This window comes from Coregonus clupeaformis, chromosome 1 (assembly GCF_020615455.1).
Source record: "Coregonus clupeaformis isolate EN_2021a chromosome 1, ASM2061545v1, whole genome shotgun sequence".
Classification (NCBI taxonomy): Eukaryota; Metazoa; Chordata; class Actinopteri; order Salmoniformes; family Salmonidae; genus Coregonus; species Coregonus clupeaformis.
Genome location: NC_059192.1, coordinates 36,318,127 through 36,339,128, shown reverse-complemented (window position 1 = coordinate 36,339,128; position 21,002 = coordinate 36,318,127). Strand labels below are relative to the sequence as shown.

The 21,002-nt window shown below is 46.6% G+C and overlaps 1 protein-coding gene across 1 annotated transcript in view; it reads left to right on the top strand.

The window, feature by feature from the left end:
• Window positions 1-12,368, top strand: part of dnah3 (dynein axonemal heavy chain 3) — a 52,012-nt gene extending 39,644 nt beyond the window's left edge. Inside the window, 7 exon segments of the mRNA XM_045221217.1 lie at window positions 240-356; window positions 543-700; window positions 5,303-5,470; window positions 9,977-10,119; window positions 11,194-11,398; window positions 11,586-11,723; window positions 11,811-12,368. Coding sequence (XP_045077152.1) covers window positions 240-356; window positions 543-700; window positions 5,303-5,470; window positions 9,977-10,119; window positions 11,194-11,398; window positions 11,586-11,723; window positions 11,811-12,164 — 1,283 coding nt within the window. The 3' untranslated portion in view covers window positions 12,165-12,368.
• Window positions 12,369-21,002: the final 8,634 nt, after the last annotated feature.

The window sequence follows — 21,002 nt, the reverse complement described above, 5'->3', positions numbered from 1 at the left end:
TTCTTTATTTTTACCCCTTTTTCTTTCATTTTTTTCATCCCCTTCCAGTCACTGAAATGGTATTTGGGTGTTTTCGCTCATCCTTTCTGATTCCTTCTCTCTTTCTGGGGAAACACATTTTCCTCCAGTATACGTCATGATGAATGAATAATGTCACTGCATTGAATATCCTCTCATATAACTTGAGTTAAAGGGTCAAAACTTGTGTAATTGTTTTTATTTCCGCATTTGACCCCAAGGTTGGAATATCCCGTATGAGTTCAATGAGTCTGACCTGAGGATCAGTATGACACAGATCCAGATGTTCCTGGATGAGTATGAGGAGATTCCTCTGGAGGCCCTCTCCTACCTAACTGGTGAGGCTCTCACAGCTGTGTAAATTGGTTTAGAGGGAGAGAGAGACTGTATCACATAGAAGTAAAAGAGGATCCTTCTCTGTTTGTATCAGAGCATAGGAGGGTTTACTAATCTGAACTAGTGGAAGACAGACACACAAATTCCACTTATTTCTCTCTCTTTCTCTCTCTCCCTTTCTCTCTCAGGTGAGTGTAACTATGGTGGCAGGGTGACGGACGACAAGGACAGGCGTCTGCTGGTGTCTCTACTGTCCATCTTCTACTGCAGGGAGCTGATAGAGCAGGAACGCTACCACGTGTGTGAGGGAGACCTGTACTATATCCCCCCTCACGGACCCTACCAGGTACTACTGTCACCTCCATCATCTCTTCATCCATTTATCATACAAGATAGTGGACTGTCGTATCCATAGTCTATGATATCTTTATCCTGTTGCCCTTTAAGGTTCAAATATTTTTTGTCGCCTTAATGATTCAGGGGTCAGGAAGTGCAGTGTTTAGGTTAGGTTTGGGGGTAGAGTGAGCTGATCCTACATCTGTGGTTAGGGGCAGTATACTGGTATCTGCTTAGTAATAATGACATCTCTATCCAGCCTATATATAATTTTGCGGCTTCATCACTATCCAAAAACACCAACACAGTCATGAAGAGGGCATGACAACGCCTCTTCCACCTCAGGAGGGTGAAAAGATTTGGCATGGGCCCTCAGATCCTCAGAAAGTTCTACAGCTGCACCATTGAAGGCATCTTGACTGGCTGCATCACCACTTGGCAAGGCTGCTGGGCTACTCACTCTCACAACGAACAATCACTCACAAAGGACAAGGGGCAGAGGGAACACTTATACACAGACTAATGAGGGAATGAGTACCAGGTGTGTGTGATTGACAAGACAAGACAAGACAAGTGGAGTGATGATAAATGGAGCGGTAGTGGCTAGTAAGCCGGTGACGACGAACACCGAAACCTGCCCGAGCAAGGAGGAGGGGCAGCCTCGGCTGAATTCGTGACAGTACCCCACCCCTTGACGCGCAGCTCCAGCAGCGCGCCGACACCGGCCTCGGGGGCGGCCAGGAGGACACGGAGCAGGGCGAGTCAGATGGCGACGATGGAAGTCCCTCAGCAGAGAGGGATCGAGGATATCCCTCACCGGAACCCAGCACCGTTCCTCCGGACCGTATCCTTCCCACTCCATGAGGTACTGAAGGCCCCCCACCCGGCACCTCGAATCCAGGATGGACCGGACAGAGTATGCCGGCGCCCCCCTCGATGTCCAAAGGAGGTGGAGGGACCTCCCGCACCTCAGACTCCTGGAGCGGACCAGCCACCACTGGCCTGAGGAGAGACACATGAAACGAGGGGTTAATACGGTAATCAGGGGCAAGTAATAACCTATATGTGACCTCGTTGATTCTCCTCAGGACTTTGAACGTCCCTACAAACTGCAGGCTCAGCTTCCGGCAGGGCAGGCGGAGGGGCAGATTCTGGGTCGAGAGCCAGACCCAATCCCCCGGTACAAAGACGGGGGCCTTCTGATGACGCACAACGCATTGGAGGTGAACATGGGCAGCGTTCCACGTCTTCTCCGCGCGCCGAAACCAGTCATCCACTGCAGGAGCTTCGGTCTGGCTCTGGTGCCACGGTGCCAGAACCGGTTGATAACCTAAAACACACTGAAATGGCGTTAGGTTTGTAGAGGAGTGGCGGAGAGAGTTCTGGGCATATTCTGCCCATGGCAGGAACACCGACCACTCCCCCGGCCGGTCCTGGCAATAGGACCTCAGGAACCTACTCACATCCTGATTAACCCGTTCCACCTGCCCATTACTCTCAGGGTGGAACCCAGAGGTCAGGCTGACCGAGACTCCCAGACGTTCCATGAACGCCTTTCAGACATTTGACATGAACTGGGGACCTCGGTCAGACACTATATCCTCTGGTACCCCGTAGTGCCGGAAGACGTGTGTAAACAGGGCCTCCACAGTTTGCAGAGCCGTGGGGAGACCGGGCAGAGGAAGGAGGCGGCAGGCCTTCGAAAGGTGGTCCACAATGACAAGGATGGTGGTGTTCCCTTGAGAGAGAGGCAGATCAGTTAAAAAATCAACACTCAAATGAGACCATGGTTGTTGTGGAACTGGTAAAGGTTTTAACTTACCCGCTGAGAGATGCCTAGGTGCCTGACTCTGGGCGCACACCGAGCAGGAGGAGACATACACCCTCACGTCCTTAGCCAAGGTAGGCCACCAGTACTTTTCGGTCAGGCAGCACACTGTACGACTGATACCTGGGTGACCAGAGGAGGGTGACGTGTGTGCCCAGTAGATCAGACGATCACGGATAAGCGCAGGCACGTACTGCAGCCTAGCTGGACACTGCGGTGGAGATGGATCTGTGCGTAATGCCTGCGCTATATCCGCGTCCATCGCCCATACTACCGGCGCCACAATGCAGGAGTCTGGCAGTATGGGGGTATTGTCTCTGGGCCTCTCCTCTGTATCATACAGCCGGGACAGTGCGTCTGCCTTCACGTTCTTCGTACCCGGAATGTATGACAGTGTGAAATCAAACCGGGTGAAGAATAGGGCCCACCTGGCCTGGCGAGGGTTCAGCCTCCTCGCTGCCCGGATGTACTCCAGGTTACGGTGGTCTGTCCAGACGAGGAATGGGTGTTTCGCCCCCTCGAGGCAATGTCTCCACACTGTCAGAGCTCGGACAACAGCCAACAGCTCCCGATCACCAACGCCGTAGTTCTACTCCGCCGGGCTGAGCTTCTTTGAGAAGAACGCACAGGGGCGGAGCTTGGGTGGCGTGCCCGAGCGTTGAGGCAGGACTGCTCCCATCCCAACCTCGGACACATCCACCTACACTACGAACGGTAGTGATGGATCGGGGTGGGCCAGTACCAGGGCCGAGATGAACAGTTTCCTCAGGTTACTGAAGGCCCTGTACGCCTCAGCAGACCAGCAGAGCCGGGACAGCCCACCCTTCAACAGAGATGTAATGGGAGCTGCAACCTTGCCAAAGCCCCGGATAAACCTCTGGTAATAGTTGGCGAAGCCAAGGAAGCGCTGCACCTCCTTTACCGTGGTTGGAGTTGGCCAATTACGCACGGCTGCAATGCGGTCGTCCTCCATCTCCACACCTGTGGTAGAAATGCGGTATCCAAGGAAGGAGACGGACTGCTGGAAAAACGTACACTTTTCTGCCTTAGCATAAGGGTCATTTTCTAACAGTCGGGCCAGTACTTTGCGAACCAGGGACACATGCTCGGCGCGCGTAGCGGAATACAACAAGATGTCGTCGATGTAGACCACTACACCGCGACCAAGCATGTCCCGAAACACATAATTCACAAAGGACTGGAAGACTGAGGGAGCATTCATCAAACCATAGGGCATCACCAGGTATTCATACTGCCCCGTGGTTGTGCTGAATGCTGTCTTCCACTCATCTCCCTCTCGGATACGCACCAGGTTGTACGCACTCCTGAGATCTAATTTAGTGAAGAAGCGCGCTCCATGCTATGACTCAACCACTGATGGAATGAGGGGGAGAGGATAACTAAATCTAATCGTCTCCTTGTTCAGTGGTCGATAGTCAATGCACGGGTCGCAGACCGCCATCTTTCTTTTTCACAAAAAAGAAACTCGAGGAGGCGGGTGAAGTGGATGGACGTATGTACCCCTGGCGCAGGGACTCGGTGACGTATGTCTCCATAGCCTCCGTCTCCGCCTGCGACAGGGGATACACATGACTCCTGGGAGGTACAGCGTCTACCCGAAGGTTTATTGCGCAATCCCCCGCCCGATGAGGTGATAATTTAGTCGCTTTATTTTTAGAGAAGACTTGTGCCAGATCATGGTATTCGGGGGGAATGCGCACAGTGGAGGCACCGTCTGGACTTTCCACCGTGGTTGCACCAACGGAAACACCCATATACCTACCCTGACACTCTCGCGACCACCCCGTGAGAACCCTCTGCGGCCATGAGGAAGTGGGGTTGTGGAGTGCTAGCCATGGAATACCTAACACCACAGGGAAAGCAGGAGACTCAATGATGGAAAAAGTGACCTGCTCACATTGCGTCTCCTGTGTGATCATGGTGACTGGTACCGTGACTTCCTTTATCAACCCGGACCCTAATGGTCGACTATCAAGTGCTCTGATGGGGCGTGGAATGGATAGGGGAACTAATGAAATGCCCTGGCGGCGTGCAAAAGTTTTGTCCATAAAGTTCCCAGCTGCGCCTGAATCGACTAGCTCCTTACACTGGGGAACTCTCATGTGATCAGGGAAATATATGGGTATAGTACAGTGCTCAGCAGAGGGCTCTGAACAAGAGTGGGTGCTCAATACCTGGGGTGATGCGAGAGTGCCCTGCCGGCCGCCTCCTGACCCAAAAGAGCGCTGACGACAACGTGTGGTGGAATGTCCCTTCGTGCCATCTGAGTGGCACTGGCACTGTCGTCCTCCGCTCTCTCGGTGTGCGGTAACACCCAGCTCCATGAGCTCTGGATCCGCGTCGGTCGGGCGGGAACGGGCAGACCTCCTCCAGGACGTCCTCTGGTTGCCAGCAGGTTATCTAGACGAATGGCCATGTCCACCAGTTCGGTAAAAGACAAACTGGTGTCACAGCAGGCTAGCTCCCGTCAGACGTCCTCCCGTAGGTGGCACCGGAACTGGTTGATCAGGGCCCGCTCATTCCACCCGGACCCTGCTGCCAGGATCCGGAACTCCAGCGCGAACTCCTGTACTGTCCTCGTCCCCTGCCTCTTTTATTATTATGTGTTTTACTTTTCTATTATTTCTCTATTTTCTTTCTCTGCATTGTTGGGAAGGGCCCGTAAGTTAGCATTCACTGTTAGTCCACACCTTTTGTTACGAAGCATGTGACTAATACAATTTTATTGGATTTGAACTCATTTGTACTGTTTCTCTTTTCAAGACCTATGTTGATTACATCCGCAACCTACCCATCGCAGCGGAACCTGGCGTGTTTGGACTCCACAGCAATGCTGACATCACCAAGGACAACCAGGAGACCAATCAGCTGCTGGATGGAGTGCTTCTGACTCTGCCCAGGCAGACTGGAGGCGGGGCTAAATCCCCTCAGGTTAGTTGGACAGTGGACACTAGGGTTGAATGGCGGGAACCCGGTTACCGAGATTTACCGGGATTTACCGCCCAAAACCACTCACTTTTTCCGGGAGAAATAACTGTGAGAAACCAGTAAATTATAATAAATGATTTATAAGAACAGCATGGCGTGAAATGGAACTGTTAAATTATAAGCGATGTCTAAATCTGGCTTCTCTACGGCCTCTGCATGATGAATCACCAACGCTCAGGGTGGGGACAGACAACCCATCTCAGTATGGAGCGCAGTTCACAATACATGTAGACCTATCATCTCATCATGGTAACTTTTTTTTGTGACAGGTAGGCCTGCATTTGCTGCAGCAAAGCCTATACTACAGTAATATAAAGACTGAATGCGCGTCTAATTTACCCATCTGTGATGGGTGATTTGAAGGAGTCAGGCACAGGAGGGTAAATCACAGAATACAGAGTTTATTCCGGAATAAAGCGTTACGCAGAATAGCGTCAAACAGTCCAGTGCGCAAAACAGGCGCACTGGAACAAAACAGGCACAAGGGGAAAATATACCCCGGCAATACAAAATACACAGAGCTCAACCGAGCTACACTCTCCTCACATTAAACAATCACCCATAAGGACAAGGGAACACTTATACATGTACTAATGAGGGGATATGAACCAGGTGTGTGTAATAGACAAGACAAAACAAATGGAATGATGAGATGTGATGCGGCAGTGGCTAGAAGGCCGGTGACGACGAACGCCGAAGCCTGTCCGAACAAGGAGAAGAGGCAGCTTCAGAGGAAGTCGTGACACCATCTCCATCTGGCTTACGTGGGTCACCTTATTTTTTTATTGTAAATAAATAAATAAAATATTGCAGCTGCAGAGTTTTAAAACAGCCTATCACTCGAATATCATTGCTTTAAATCAGTGCACACGCGAGCACTCTCTCGCAGTCTTTCTCTCTCTCCATCAACTCCATTCAAATTGCATCCAAAATACATAATATTGTTCTAGATTGATATATAGCCCTATATATAGATGTCCTAGCCTCTATTTCAGGTAAAAAATGCAATGCAGTATTAGCCATATATTCGGCTAATTAATGATGGGTTATGCATAATAAGCTTCTAACTTATAGCCTCTGTCTCTTGCGCAATACACACGCACCTGTGCTCCGCTGGCCTCTCTCCTTGTTGCGGTGACCGTATTACCGCCACACCGGCGGTCACGAGTCATGAAGGCAGTCAAATTCCATGTGACCGTTTAGTCACAGTAATTAGGCTTCTCCAAGCTCTGATGCTGCTCATGGTCATTAGTAGCCTACCAAACTTGCTAACTGCCTGGTACTCAGCACTCTATTGTCCCTCTAATCACTCTGACATCAATGCAAATGTAATCGGAAATCTAATCAAACACTTAATGAGAGCCCATGAGCTCATGTTGCGCAACATTTCTATAGGCTATGCAATTGCGTGAGAAAACAGTGTGATGGTCTCTACTAAATAGAGGAGGATCCCATCAGCTTTCAATAGGATAGGCCTACTATATTTATTTCTCAACTTTCCTACTATTAAGCACATTGCTTATCTTTACAACATGAGTATAGCCTACCTGGCTGGCATGAAAATGAATCACAGGAAAAGCGTCTTCCATCCGCTATTTAAGTGCATAGATGACATGTATTTCTTCCCCCTGCCCCTATTTCAAGACTTGTGCATGAAAATGGTCCATTCTAAATCAAAACAAATCTCACACATATATTATTTAGTATATGTAAAGACAAGATTAAATCAAGAATAGTCTGATGGGTGACAATATTAGCCTATCAATTGTGAATGATATATAATCTGTCACTGGTGTAGAGAGGAGTAGGCAGGAGGCAGTCGGAGGTTTAGAACTACTGAATTTATTTAAGCACCATAGATCAAAGCGGGACGAAACCCAAACGCTGTTGTGCTCAAAATATATCTTAATAAACAAAAAGGCAAAGGGCGAACCCAAAGTGCAAAATATAAAGTACTCAGGAAATAGTAGAAGAGATTCCTCTCAGGAAAACAAGTAACATTTACAATGACCGACAAAGACAAATGGCAGAGGGAGTATATATACAGTGAGAGAGTGGGGATTGGAACCAGGTGTGTGTAATGATGACGAGACAAGTCCGGGGTTGAGGAGTGAAGGGCGTTTGCCAGCAGTAGGTTCGGCAGCAGCTAGAAGGCTGGCGACGCCGAATGTCTGAGCTGGACAGAAGGGGGAGCCAAAGCGAAGGCTGGTGTGACATTATCACTTGTGAATGATGCCCAGCATAAGAAACAGCCTTTTTTCTGCGACTTTCTCAAATCATATTCGCACACCAGCCTTCATGTAGCCTAGCCCATAGGCCTATATGTTTTGATAAGGTTTGTATCACAACTAAAGTGGCCAAAAAACCTCTTAAAATTAAGCACATTCATCTGCTTTACAAGGGGTTTAGAGCCTAACTGGCATACATAAGCAGCGCGAGAGTTTCAAGTTTGGGGAAGATCATTTTCACCGTAAAAATGCACCTTTATAATAAAAGCATTACATGCATAATCGCATTTGCGCTCACTTTTGGTAATGGTGTTTTCCCGTTAATAGAACATTCCCGCTTATAACCTATTGCTATGTGTGCATTGCTGCGCATATAATGTGAAGAAATAGCCTAATAGTTTATCAAAATTTTAAGCTAAACGTTCTGATCTGTTGTGTCAGCCACCTTGCGTAAAAAATTGTTTGGGGATGCTAGTGGTTGTATTAATTTGGGATCTATTGCATCCCACAACTGTCCCAGACTATGTTTGGAATATTTATTTATTGCACAGAATAGAATAGGTCGACTTTTGTACAATGGGGGATAGTAGATTGACATAGGCTAGTGCTTTTGCTGTTCGTTAGGCCTACTCATCTTGTTGGCTGATGAAAAGTAAATGTGGACAGTTCTTCCAATATCATCAATATGCACCACGGAATTGGATAAGGACGCGCACAGTTGCGTCCCCGATGTGTCTGTCTTCACTTGTAGCCTGTGAGAAAGACCCGATCACGTGATGGAGCACGCAGCACTCAGGGAGAAGGGTACAACAAAGACATGGATTTTTTTTGGGTGCATTACAGCCACAAAGGGGATGCCGCTGTGAAATTAGAGGCATTATCAAGTGCTTGTCTAATGAAGTGAGTATAGCCAGCGCAAAAAACAAAGCAGAGCTCGTGCCTTTCAAGTGACTTTTTTCAAATCATCATTAGAGTCGCATCATGCAGCCTTAAAATGTATTAAAAATCTAAACATATAGCCAAACGTTTGTAGAACAGCTACAGTTACATGAATAACTCTAAATTAAGCATATAGGAGTACCTATTTCTTTGTTAACCACTCAACACAGAATAGTCGCATGTGCGCACTCCCTCAAATCGTTTGGAGAAAATATTTATATTTTATTCAGCTTTGTTCAATTGTATTCTTCATACTATAAAGTAATATAAAATAATGCCATGGAATTCTAAGCTAATCTTGTCTGCTAAATGAACTAGTGTAGCCCACAGCAATTTGGCATAGCCACATCAGGACCTAACATAAGGACAACTCAGAGTATGCTATTCTGTTCTTCTGAAAAGGGATGTAGCTCAGTTGGTAGAGCATGGCGTTTGCGCCAGGGTTGTGGGTTTGATTCCCACGGGGGGCCAGTATGTAAAAATAATGTATGCACTCACTAACTGTAAGTTATGAAAGATACTGTATATATGCGTCAGCCTACTAATTATACAAATAGGCCCTATTATATTTCAAAATTAAAATCAAATCTGCTAGCCTATACTCGCATGTTCTCTCCCTGCTTTATCATGGTTTGAACGATGTGCGTAATTCCAGTCATATAATCCAGTATAATACAATACAGTAATACAGTCCACACTCAAATAGATTAGCCTACTGGAGCTAGTTTCATTTATTTACCCAAGAGAGCATATAGCTAGCTACATCTATGGGCTTTTATGTTTTTCTGTCGTGCGTAATGTGCAGTAGCCTATATCATATATGTTTTGGATAACGGCACAATCAGTTGGGCTTTTTTGAGCTTGGGATCATTACATTTCTTTAATGTAGGGCTCCTAAAATGTATTTAATGTATGGCTCATCAGTCTCAGGTAGCATCAGGGTTGAATTTTTGGTCAAAGCTCTAATCAAATCCAGACATAGGCCTATTTATATGCTTTATAACGCTTTTGAATGACACTTCCGGTTTTGGCGGGAAATACTATCCGGGAGAAAAGTGATTTATTCTCGGGATGGAACATTTGTAAAATACCGGGATAATATTCAACCCTAGTGGACACATTCTCTGTGTGATCAAAACCTGTACATTCTCACAGACCGGCACTTTATGTGGATAAGAGGTTGTGATGCCTCAGAACAAGCCATGATATGTCAGCTCTGTACATTAGCTTAAATTGTTTTGTATTTATTAAACTGGTAGTTATATCTCTTTGATTACTACAGGAAGTGGTTGATGAGCTTGCGGAAGACATCCTGTCCAAGCTGCCAGCGGACTTTGACATCCAGATGGTGATTAACAAATACCCAGTGATGTATGAGGAGTCCATGAACACTGTGCTGAGACAGGAACTGATCCGCTTCAACAGGTAGATATCATGATCTGGATTAAAGAAACTGGGGTCAGGAAGTGTAGCCTTTCAAACTGATACAATGAATGCACTCTTATAAGACTTACTCTACATCTGGCCATGGAAATTGGAGTCTTATGGTCAATTGATTAAAAGCAAAGTCAAATGTTTTGTGTCCCACATAGGGTTGCAAAGGGAGGGTATATTACTGCTAACGTTCAAGGATTTTATGGACTTTTCATCACATGACATTTAGTGGCCTTTTTGGATACTTCAGATTATCACAGGTGTCTGTAATTATCTCTGACCCTCTGTGTGGCCTTATCTGTCCCACTATTGTTTGTGGAGATATGCTCTGATGAAGGTCGACTGACCGAAAGCTCAGCCTCTATTCAAATAAATGGGCGTCTGACTGGAAGTGTGCAGAGACTTTTTCCTGTTTCTCCAGTTTAGCATTTTGCCTCCAGCACCTTCGCTAATCGGTATATTCTGCCTATTATCTACATGGAATTTTCATCACATGTAAAATATATAAAATAATAAAAAATAGAATGACAAAGCTGTAAAACATTATCCTAAAAATAACCCATCAACTTAGTGAATACCATTGGTGTTTAATATCAGGGTTTCAGCATGAAATATCCTTCACATTTTGATACACTTTTACTTCTTTTACTATGTCAATTTGTCTTTATTGTAAATATTTTGGCGCCAAACTGGTGGCAGTTGTGAAAGTAGTCTATAGATGGTAGAGTTTCAGAGTTAACTGAAAATAATGCCATTGTTGATGCTTCTTTCATTAATTAGGCTATTTTCTCTTGAACCATATGGTCTATCCACAAGAAGTTATTCAAGTATAAATGACCAACGTTACCATAGATTGCCATAGATTACCATAGATTTGGTAAATTGCTGGTAGTTTTACAACACTAGTCCCACATTTAATGACCACTATAAGCAGTTGATTTGTACTCTGTGTACAGGCAGTCATTACTACACGGTCATTACATGCCTTTTTGGCTATGAGGAATTTGGGTTGGCAATTATGAAGTGTTTATAACATGCTGATAATGATGCTTTGACCCCCCTCAGGTTAACTCAGGTGGTACGCATCAGTCTGATAAACATCGGAAAGGCTCTCAAGGGTCAGGTGGTGATGTCTTCTGAGCTGGAGAACGTCTTCAACAGTATGGTGGTGGGCAAGGTGCCAACCATGTGGTCGGCCAAGTCCTACCCGTCTCTGAAGCCTCTGGGCAGCTATGTGTCCGACCTCCTCGCCAGACTAAAGTTTCTACAGGTCAGTTATGATCATCAAGAGAGTGAGGGTCCTGAGCTGCTCAACCCCAACAATACACATTCAAATGTGTTTGTATGTTATGTTAAATTAAAGTTGTTTTGAGGACAGGGATTTTGTTTCCTGTGAAACTGATACTTCTGAAAGACACAAATACTGATGGATGGGAGTTGGGCTGTGTGTTTGACAGGACTGGATCAACAATGGGCCACCACCAGTCTTTTGGGTCTCTGGGTTCTACTTTACTCAGTCCTTCCTCACGGGAGTATCTCAGAACTTTGCCCGGAAGTACACCGTCCCCATCGACTTCATCGGCTTTGAATTTGAAGTAAGGGAGTACAATGAACTACAATGTAAACCTCATCTATGTGTCCAGTGGATGCATGATATGACATAACTTCCCTATCTCTATCAGGTGACCAAGCAAGAGACCCACATGGAGAAGAAGCCAGATGATGGGGCCTACGTGAAGGGGTTCTTCCTGGAGGGGGCACGCTGGGACCGGGAGAAGATGGTCATAGGAGAGTCCCTCCCCAAGATCCTCTTCGACCCCCTGCCCATCATCTGGCTCAGGCCAGGGGAGATGTCAAAGTTCCTGCATGAGAACATCTACGTGTGTCCCGTGTACAAGACCAGCGCCCGGCGCGGAACTCTGTCCACCACGGGCCACTCCACCAACTACGTAATGCCTATCGAGCTGCCCTCCGACCGGCCTCAGAAACATTGGATCAACCGCGGGGTGGCCTGTCTGTGCCAGCTGGATGACTAGGCATTACTAGGCACAGCTCCTCAGACGGCTTGCAGGATGTTAGATATTATGAGAGACAAACAACCAACTCACTCCTTTTAAATAGCTATTAAAGACAGAAATGTATGCTGGATATTTTCAGCTCGATTTCTTGATATTTTTGAAGATTGCACAGGCTGTCATATAGCCTGGGTACCAGTCTCTTTAGCTAACATTCCACACCTTTACACTACTTGTCATTGCCAAAGAGACTGGTCTTACGGTAATCTCAACGTTCAATATGCAGCCGGATTTATGGCACAGTTGCTGGTTGGTTGTTGGAAACAACATTAATATTTTCCATGACAACGTTATGGAACATGGGGCAGATTTGGCACAATATAGAATTAAAATTTTAAGAACAGCAACAAACAAAACGGCTACGACCTGCTGCGGTAATTCCCTGGTGAGAAGGCAGTGTCAATGCAAGATCATGTTGTTCAAAGTGGCTAGATGTCACGGTCGTCTATGTCGTCCAAGTATGACCAAGGCGCAGCGTGTCCAAGAAACATGACTTTATTAAATAAACGTTATCGAACTACAAACAAAAGACGACTCAATGAAGTCCACGGTACACTGACCAAAAGGAACAAAAACCCACCATTCCCACAGGAAAACAATCAGAATAAATATGGCTCCCAATCAGAGATAACGAGCCGACAGCTGACACTCGTTACCTCCGATTGGGAGTCATTGACCAAACCTAGAAAAGAACCCCACAGAACTGCAAACAAGAAATACACCCAAAACCCAACATAACCACACCAAACCCCCAACAAAACAAATACACCCTGGCTCAAATATAAAAGTCCCGGAGCCAGAGTGTCACAGTACCCCCCCCTAAAGGTGCGAACTCCGGGCGCACCAGCATACACTCTATGGGAGGGTCTGGGTGGGCGTCTGTCCACGGTGGCGGCTCTGGCCCTGGTCGTGGTCCCCACCCCACCTTAGTCACTATCCGCTTCCGTAGCCTCCTCCATATGACCACCCCCCAACTAAACCCCACTGGATTAAGGGGCGGCACCGGATTAACGGGCAGCACCGGACTAAGGGGCAGCACCGGACTAAGGGGCAGTACCAGGATAAGGGGCAGCACCGGGCTAAGGGACAGCACCGGACTCAATGGCGGATCCTGGCTGGCTGGCTCTGGCGGATCCTGGCTGGACGGCTCTGGCGGATCCTGGCTGGACGGCTCATGGCAGGCTGAAGGATCTGGCTGCTCATGGCTGGCTGACGGATCTGGCTGCTCATGGCTGGCTGACGGATCTGGCTGCTCATGGCTGGCCGACGGATCTGGCTGCTCATGGCTGGCCGACGGATCTGGCTGCTCATGGCTGGCCGACGGATCTGGCTGCTCATGGCTGGCCGACGGATCTGGCTGCTCATGGCTGGCTGACGGATCTGGCTGCTCATGGCTGGCCGACGGATCTGGCTGCTCGTGGCTGGCCGACGGATCTGGCTGCTCATGGCTGGCTGAAGGATCTGGCTGCTCATGGCTGGCTGAAGGCTCTGGCTGATCCTGTCTGGCAGAAGGCTCTGGCTGATCCTGTCTGGCGGAAGGCTCTGGCTGATCCTGTCTGGCGAAAGGCTCTGGCTGATCCTGTCTGGCGGAAGGCTCTGGCTGATCCTGTCTGTGGAAGGCTCTGGCTGATCCTGTCTGGCGGAAGGCTCTAGCGGCTCCTGTCTGGCGGAAGGCTCTGGCTGATCCTGTCTGGCGGAAGGCTCTGGCTGATCCTGTCTGGCGGAAGGCTCTAGCGGCTTCGGTCTGGCGGACGGCTCTGAAGGCTCATGGCAGACGGGGCGGCTTATGCAGCGCTTGGCAGACGGACAGTTCAGACGGCGTTGGGCAGACAGGCAGTTCAGGCGCCGTTGGGCAGACGGGCAGTTCAAGCGCCGTTGGGCAGACGGGCAGTTCAGGCGCCGTTGGGCAGACGGGCAGTTCAGGCGCCGTTGGGCAGACGGGCAGTTCAGGCCCCGTTGGGCAGACGGCAGACTCTGGCCGTCGGAGGCGCACCGTAGGCCTGGTGCGTGGTGCCGGAACTGGAGGTACCGGGCTGAGGACACGCATCTCAGGGCTAGTGCGGGGAGAAGCAACAGGGCATGCTGGACCCTGGGAACGCACATAAGGCCTAGTGCGTGGTGCCGGAACTGGTGGTCCCGGGCTGAGGACACGCATCTCAGGGCTAGTGCGGGGAGCAGCAACAGGACGCACAGGACTCTGGGGACACACAGGAGGCTTGGTGCGTGGTGTAGGCACTGGTGGTACTGGACTGGAGCGGGGAGGTGGCGCCGGAAATACCGGACCGTGCAGGCGTACTGGCTCCCTTGAGCACTGAGCCTGCCCAACCTTACCTGGTTGTATACTCCCCGTCGCCCGACCAGTACGGGAAGGAGGAATAACCCGCACCGGGCTATGTAGGCGAACCGGGGACACCATGCGTAAGGCTGGTGCCATGTAAGCCGGCCCGAGGAGACGCACTGGTGGCCTGATGCGTTGGGCGGCTTCATGACATCCGGCTCAATGCTCAATCTAGCCCGGCCGATACGTGGAGCTGGAATGTACCGAACCGGGCTATGCCTGCGTACAGGAGACACCATGCGCTCTACTGCGTAACACGGTGTCTGCCCGTACTCTCGCTCTCCACGGTCAGTCCAGGGAGTAGGCGCAGGTCTCCTACCTGACTTCGCCACACTCCCTTTTAGCCCCCCCAAGAAATTTTTGGGTAGTACCCACGGGCTTCCAGCCTCGACTCCGTGCTGCCTCCTCATACCACCTCCTCTCGGCTTTAGCTGCCTCCAGCTCTTCACGAGGGCGGCGATATTCTCCCGGTTGTGCCCAAGGACCCTTTCCATCCAGTATCTCCTCCCATGTCCATGAATCCTTTGGAGCTGGGTCCTGTTGCCGCTTGACACGCTGCTTGGTCCTATTATGGTGGGTTTTTCTGTCACGGTCGTCTATGTCGTCCAAGTATGACCAAGGCGCAGCGTGTCCAAGAAACATGACTTTATTAAATAAACGTTATCGAACTACAAACAAAAGACGACTCAATGAAGTCCACGGTACACTGACCAAAAGGAACAAAAACCCACCATTCCCACAGGAAAACAATCAGAATAAATATGGCTCCCAATCAGAGATAACGAGCCGACAGCTGACACTCGTTACCTCCGATTGGGAGTCATTGACCAAACCTAGAAAAGAACCCCACAGAACTGCAAACAAGAAATACACCCAAAACCCAACATAACCACACCAAACCCCAACAAAACAAATACACCCTGGCTCAAATATAAAAGTCCCGGAGCCAGAGTGTCACACTAGAGAGGACTCCGTAATGAGAGTGAAGTTATGATACGGAAAATATTAGCTTACAAGAGTCAATCGAGCTACGTTTGCTTCAGTTGCATCCCATTAATGAGAGGAAAGAAACGCAAAACTGGCACCTGTTGTCATTCCTCGCACATATGCTGATCATCATGAAATTGCTTACATTTTAACAATTTGGTATGCTCGTTGCAACCTGGTCTCAGAGCATTTAGTATTATTCTGTATGTAAATCTGAGACACTTAGAATATGTTACGTTTCATATGGTATTTATTAATTTGTGGATGCCCATTACTTATTTTGTATTAAATGTTATGAATTTGCAAAAAAGGTACAATATGTTACGAATTTGCTAAATGTACAATATGTTAAGAATTTGAAAAACGGATGATATGGTACGAATTCTAGCTAGGGCACTAACGTTAGCTAGGCTAGGGGTTATTGTTAAGTTTAGGAGTAATGTTAAAGGATTAGGGTTAGTGGAAGGGTTAGCTAAAAGTGTTAGGGTTAGGTGAAGGGATAGCTAAAAGGGTTAGGGGAAGGGTTACCTAACATGCTAAGTAGTTACAAAGTAGCTAAAAAGTAGTAAGTAGTTGAAAATTTGCTAAAGTTGTCCATGATGAGATTCAAACTCGCAACCTTTGGGTTGCTAGACGTTCGCGTTATATGCCCACCCATCCACACTGACCAACCACCCTTCTTTCATTTTTGCTTTAAATAACCATCTGTCTTATGAAACCATACCAAACGTAACATACTTACTAAATGGAGTGTCTCGGATTTACAAGCAGAATAATACGAAATGCTCTGAGACAAGGTTGCCATTTCAGTTCTATTATTTGTCCCTCCTCTCATATTAAGAGATGGAGTCAAGATAGGCTACTTTAGGAAACTTTCTGAATGGACATAGAGAGAATTAGCGAACTCACACACACACACACCCCCCCTAAAAGGAGGGTGTGTGTGTGTGTGTGTGTGTGTGTGTGAGTTCGCTAATTCTCTCTGGGTTCACCTGGTCATGGATGTCATAATGTTTTGTACACTCAGTGTAGTTTGGTCACTTATTTTGAGCAATTAAAAAAAATATATATATATATATATATATATATATATATACACTACCGTTCAAAAGTTTGGGGTCACAATTTCCTTGTTTTCGAAAGAAAAGCAATTTTTTTGTCCATTAAAATAACATCAAAATGATCAGAAATACAGTGTAGACATTGTTAATGTTGTAAATGGCTATTGTAGCTGGAAACGGCTGATTTTTAATGGAATATCTACATAGGCATACAGAGGCCCATTATCAGCAACCATCAGTCCTGTGTTCCAATGGCATGTTGTGTTTGCTAATCCAAGTTTATCATTTTAAAAGGCTAAGTGATCATTAGAAAACCCTTTTGCAATTATGTTAGCACAGCTGAAAACTGTTGTGCTGATTAAAGAAGCAATAAAACTGGCCTTGTTGAGACTAGTTGAGTATCTGGAGCATCAGCAATTGTGGGTTCGATTACAGGCTCAAAATGGCCAGAAACAAATAACTTTCTTCTGAAACGCGTCAGTCTTGTTCTGAGAAATGAAGGCTATTCCATGCGAGAAATTGCCAAGAAACTCAAGATCTCGTACAACGCTGTGTACTACTCCCTTCACAAAACAGCACAAACTGGCTCTAACCAGAATAGAAAGAGGAGTGGGAGGCCCCGGTGCACAACTGAGCAAAGGACAAATACATTAGTGTCTAGTTTGAGAAACAGACGCCTCACAGGTCCTCAACTGGCAGCTTCATTAAATAGTACCTGCAAAACACCAGTCTCAACGTCAACAGTGAAGAGGCGACTCTGGGATGCTGACCTTCTAGGCAGAATTGCAAAGAAAAAGCCATATCTCAGACTGGCCAATTTTTTGGAAAGAAAAGTGTTATGGACAGACGAATCGAAGTTTGAGGTGTTCAGATCACAAAGAAGAACATTTGTGAGACGCAGACCAAATGAAAAGATGCTGGAGGAGTGCTTGATGCCATCTGTCAAGCATGGTGGAGGCAATGTGATGGTCTGGGGGTGCTTTGGTGGTGTTAACGTGGGAGATTTGTACAGGGTAAAAGGGATCTTGAAGAAGGAAGGCTATCACTCCATTTTGCAACGCCATGCCATACCCTGTGGACAGCGCTTGATTGGAGCCAATTTCCTCCTACAACAGGACAATGACCCAAAGCACAGCTCCAAACTATGCAATAACTATTTAGGGAAGAAGCAGTCAGCTGGTGTTCTGTCTATAATGGAGTGGCCAGCACAGTCACCGTATCTCAACCCTATTGAGCTGTTGTGGGAGCAGCTTGACCGTATGGTTCGTAAGAAGTGCCCATCAAGCCAATCCAACTTGTGGGAGGTGCTTCAGGAAGCATGGGGTGACATCTCTTCAGATTACCTCAACAAATTGACAACTAGAATGCCAAAGGTCTGCAAGGCTGTAATTGCTGCAAATGGAGGATTCTTTGACGAAAGCAAAGTTTGAAGGATACAATTATTATTTCAATTAAAAATCATTATTTCTAACCTTGTCAGTGACTACATTTCCTATTCATTTTGCTATATTTCCTATTCAAACTCATTTCATGTATGTTTTAATGGAAAACAAGGACATTTCTAAGTGACCCCAAACTTTTGAACGGTAGTTTATATACTGTGTGTGTATATATATATATATATATATATATATATATATATTACACAAAGAAGCACCTTGCTCTTGCTTGCTGGATATAAAATAGGCAACAGCGTTCACAATGAACTGGCGGGGAAGTTTGAATGGCGAGAGCTTCTCTGGTATAATGTGATCACATTATGGCTGGCGGTAAAAATGCAATAAACGGGAATCCTCTGTTCTCCCCGAAGCCCAATGTTTATGTTTACAATTAAATGTATTACATCAGAATGCCTAATGTTAGAATGTTTTCAATCAAATGTATGAATTAAGTTAGGATGTTTTCCTATCAGTCGAATTTGCATAAACATTGTGATTGGATGAAAGCTGTGAAGGTTATCGAATCCTCTGATCTCCTCAAGCTCATTAATGATAGAATGTTCATATTTGAAGATAACCGAAAGGCCAGTCTCTTTGGCAATGACAAGGAGTGGCAAGGAGAGGAATGTCAGCTAAAGACACTGGTACCAGGCCAGTCATAGAGATGGATCCCTTTCAGTAGCGGTGCATGGGTAAAGTCACTGGGGAAGCCAAGCCAGAAAAAAATCCATATTACAACCTATGTGTTGTGATAATTGCGTTGTTTGCTCTATAACTTGTTGGTTCATATGCCTTGTCACCCTGATATATAGGCCTAAGGCCGAGACAATAAGAAGACACAGTGGCAGAATAAATTGAACCACATCTTTGTTTCATCACAAAATCAGAGAGCAACCTTTGTCCGGTGAAGTCCACAAAGCATATTGCATGTAGAAAACAGTTACATGACCTAAAACATGGTCAAGCAACTTAATGTTTCCAACATTTTCGGACTACTCAAACAACTATTGATTTAGAACCACAGCGTTAACGCAAGTCGCAAAGAAGAGCTGCCTTCACTATTCCAGCACCAATTCAACTTCAACATTTCAACATCAAATCACCTATGCTTAGTCTAATACAGTGACAACTGAAAGATAACAAAAACAATTTAGTCCAATCAACGTAAGCTAAATATGATGTGGCTGTCCATGGTTCTGATTTATCTGTGTGTGTGTGTGTGTGTGTGTGTGTGTTTGTATGTGTGTGTGTGCAAGTAGAAAAAACAACAGTTGACTCACCCTAACGCCAATGCCATCCTCCTCTCTTTCATGTTGACGAAACAGTCTATGACTCTGTCATACAGGACACGCTTTTAGTTTTTGTTGTCCTAGGATACCTGGCTAAAATTCTTGCTCGCTAACCTAACTTCCTTTCATGGGTAACGATGAGCCAGCTAGTTAACATTAGCCCACGACATCTAGCTACATATTGAACTTCCATCCTCTCAGGCCAGAGGCACAATGTATGAGTTTATGGTTAGATTAGAATCGCCGTTATAATCATTGGCCAGTACGGAGAATTAAGTAAAACCACAAGTCAAAATCTCCATCCATGGCTAATTTAGGAATGGGCCAATTCTAGCTAGTGTGATGTCACGAGAGGCTGTGTCCTGGAGGGACGTTACATCCCCCTGAGGTGGCTGCAAACCCAGACAGCTATGGCTCCATCTGCTGGTATGGTCGGGAACTCCACCCCTCTATGGCCAATCTTCCCACGCAGCTGAAACAAATGAGGAGCTGATGAGCTGAAGGTTTGGGAAGGGAAGAGACACAGTCTCCAACCTGGGCTCTCTGGAGGACAAGAGTGCTGCACGTCCACTTCCATGAGGAATATAAGGATTTGGAGATACTTACCTTTGGGAAATATTCACCTTTGGATATATGCACCTGTGGAAATACGTGAGAGACATTTGGAAGGACTTTTTGCTGGGTTGGCCACTAGCTGCAACGTGGACTACAGTAAGGCTGGGGAAAAGTTATCTGAGCGAGTGAGAATTATGATTTTGGATGTGGAAGAGACATCCCTGAACTGTTAACCCTTAAAGAGCCACAAGAGAACATAATTTTGTTATATTTTCGTTAATTTCCCAAGACCTATAATAAAATCCTTGTTTTGTTTGAACCTTGTCTCCTTGCACTACTTGAGCAATCCCGCTGAAAGCTGTGTAGCCTCTCGTGACGTCACACTAGCTAGATAGCCACCGGAGGACAACAACACAATGAGATGCAACAATTCAAGTTTTCTGTCAATGACGTTTGGTATTTTAATGTGATGTGATTGGTGTGAAGCCAAATCAAAACTTGCGTGCCTTGACACTTTTTTTTTGGTGCGCCAGGACCATTCACAGTTGAGCTCACTCAGTTTAGCTATTATTGTATCGGTTTTTTTTTTTATCAAGGGAGTCCAAATGCTCGCTGGCTTCCCTTGCATTCAATGCTAGGGGCAGCAACAATGTCATACTATTTTTGACCAGACAGCATCAGATAGATGGGCTACACATACAGAGACAGAGGGGGCGCTGTTTCGCTCGCTCGGATGCTTTCTCCTGTGAGAAACATTCAGCCTCTTGCGAATTGAAGGACAATTATGAAACAGAGAGACGAAAGATACAATCATTTATGTTTTTTTTTCTTGGTCAATTTTTTGGGAAGCATGGCTTCCCTTGGCATCCATGAATACACACCACTGATCCCCTTAACCTGTTTACTCAGTTGCAAAAACCATAGAGGGTTGTTGGTGTGTTTACATACACTACATGACCAAAAGAATGTGGACAACATCTCATTCCAAAATCATGGGCATTAATAAGGAGTTGGTCCCCCCTTTGCCGCTATAACAGCCTCCACTCTTCTGGGAAGGCTTTCCACTAGATGTTGGAACATTGCTGCGGGGACTTGCTTCCATTCAGCCACAAGAGCATTAGTGAGGTCGG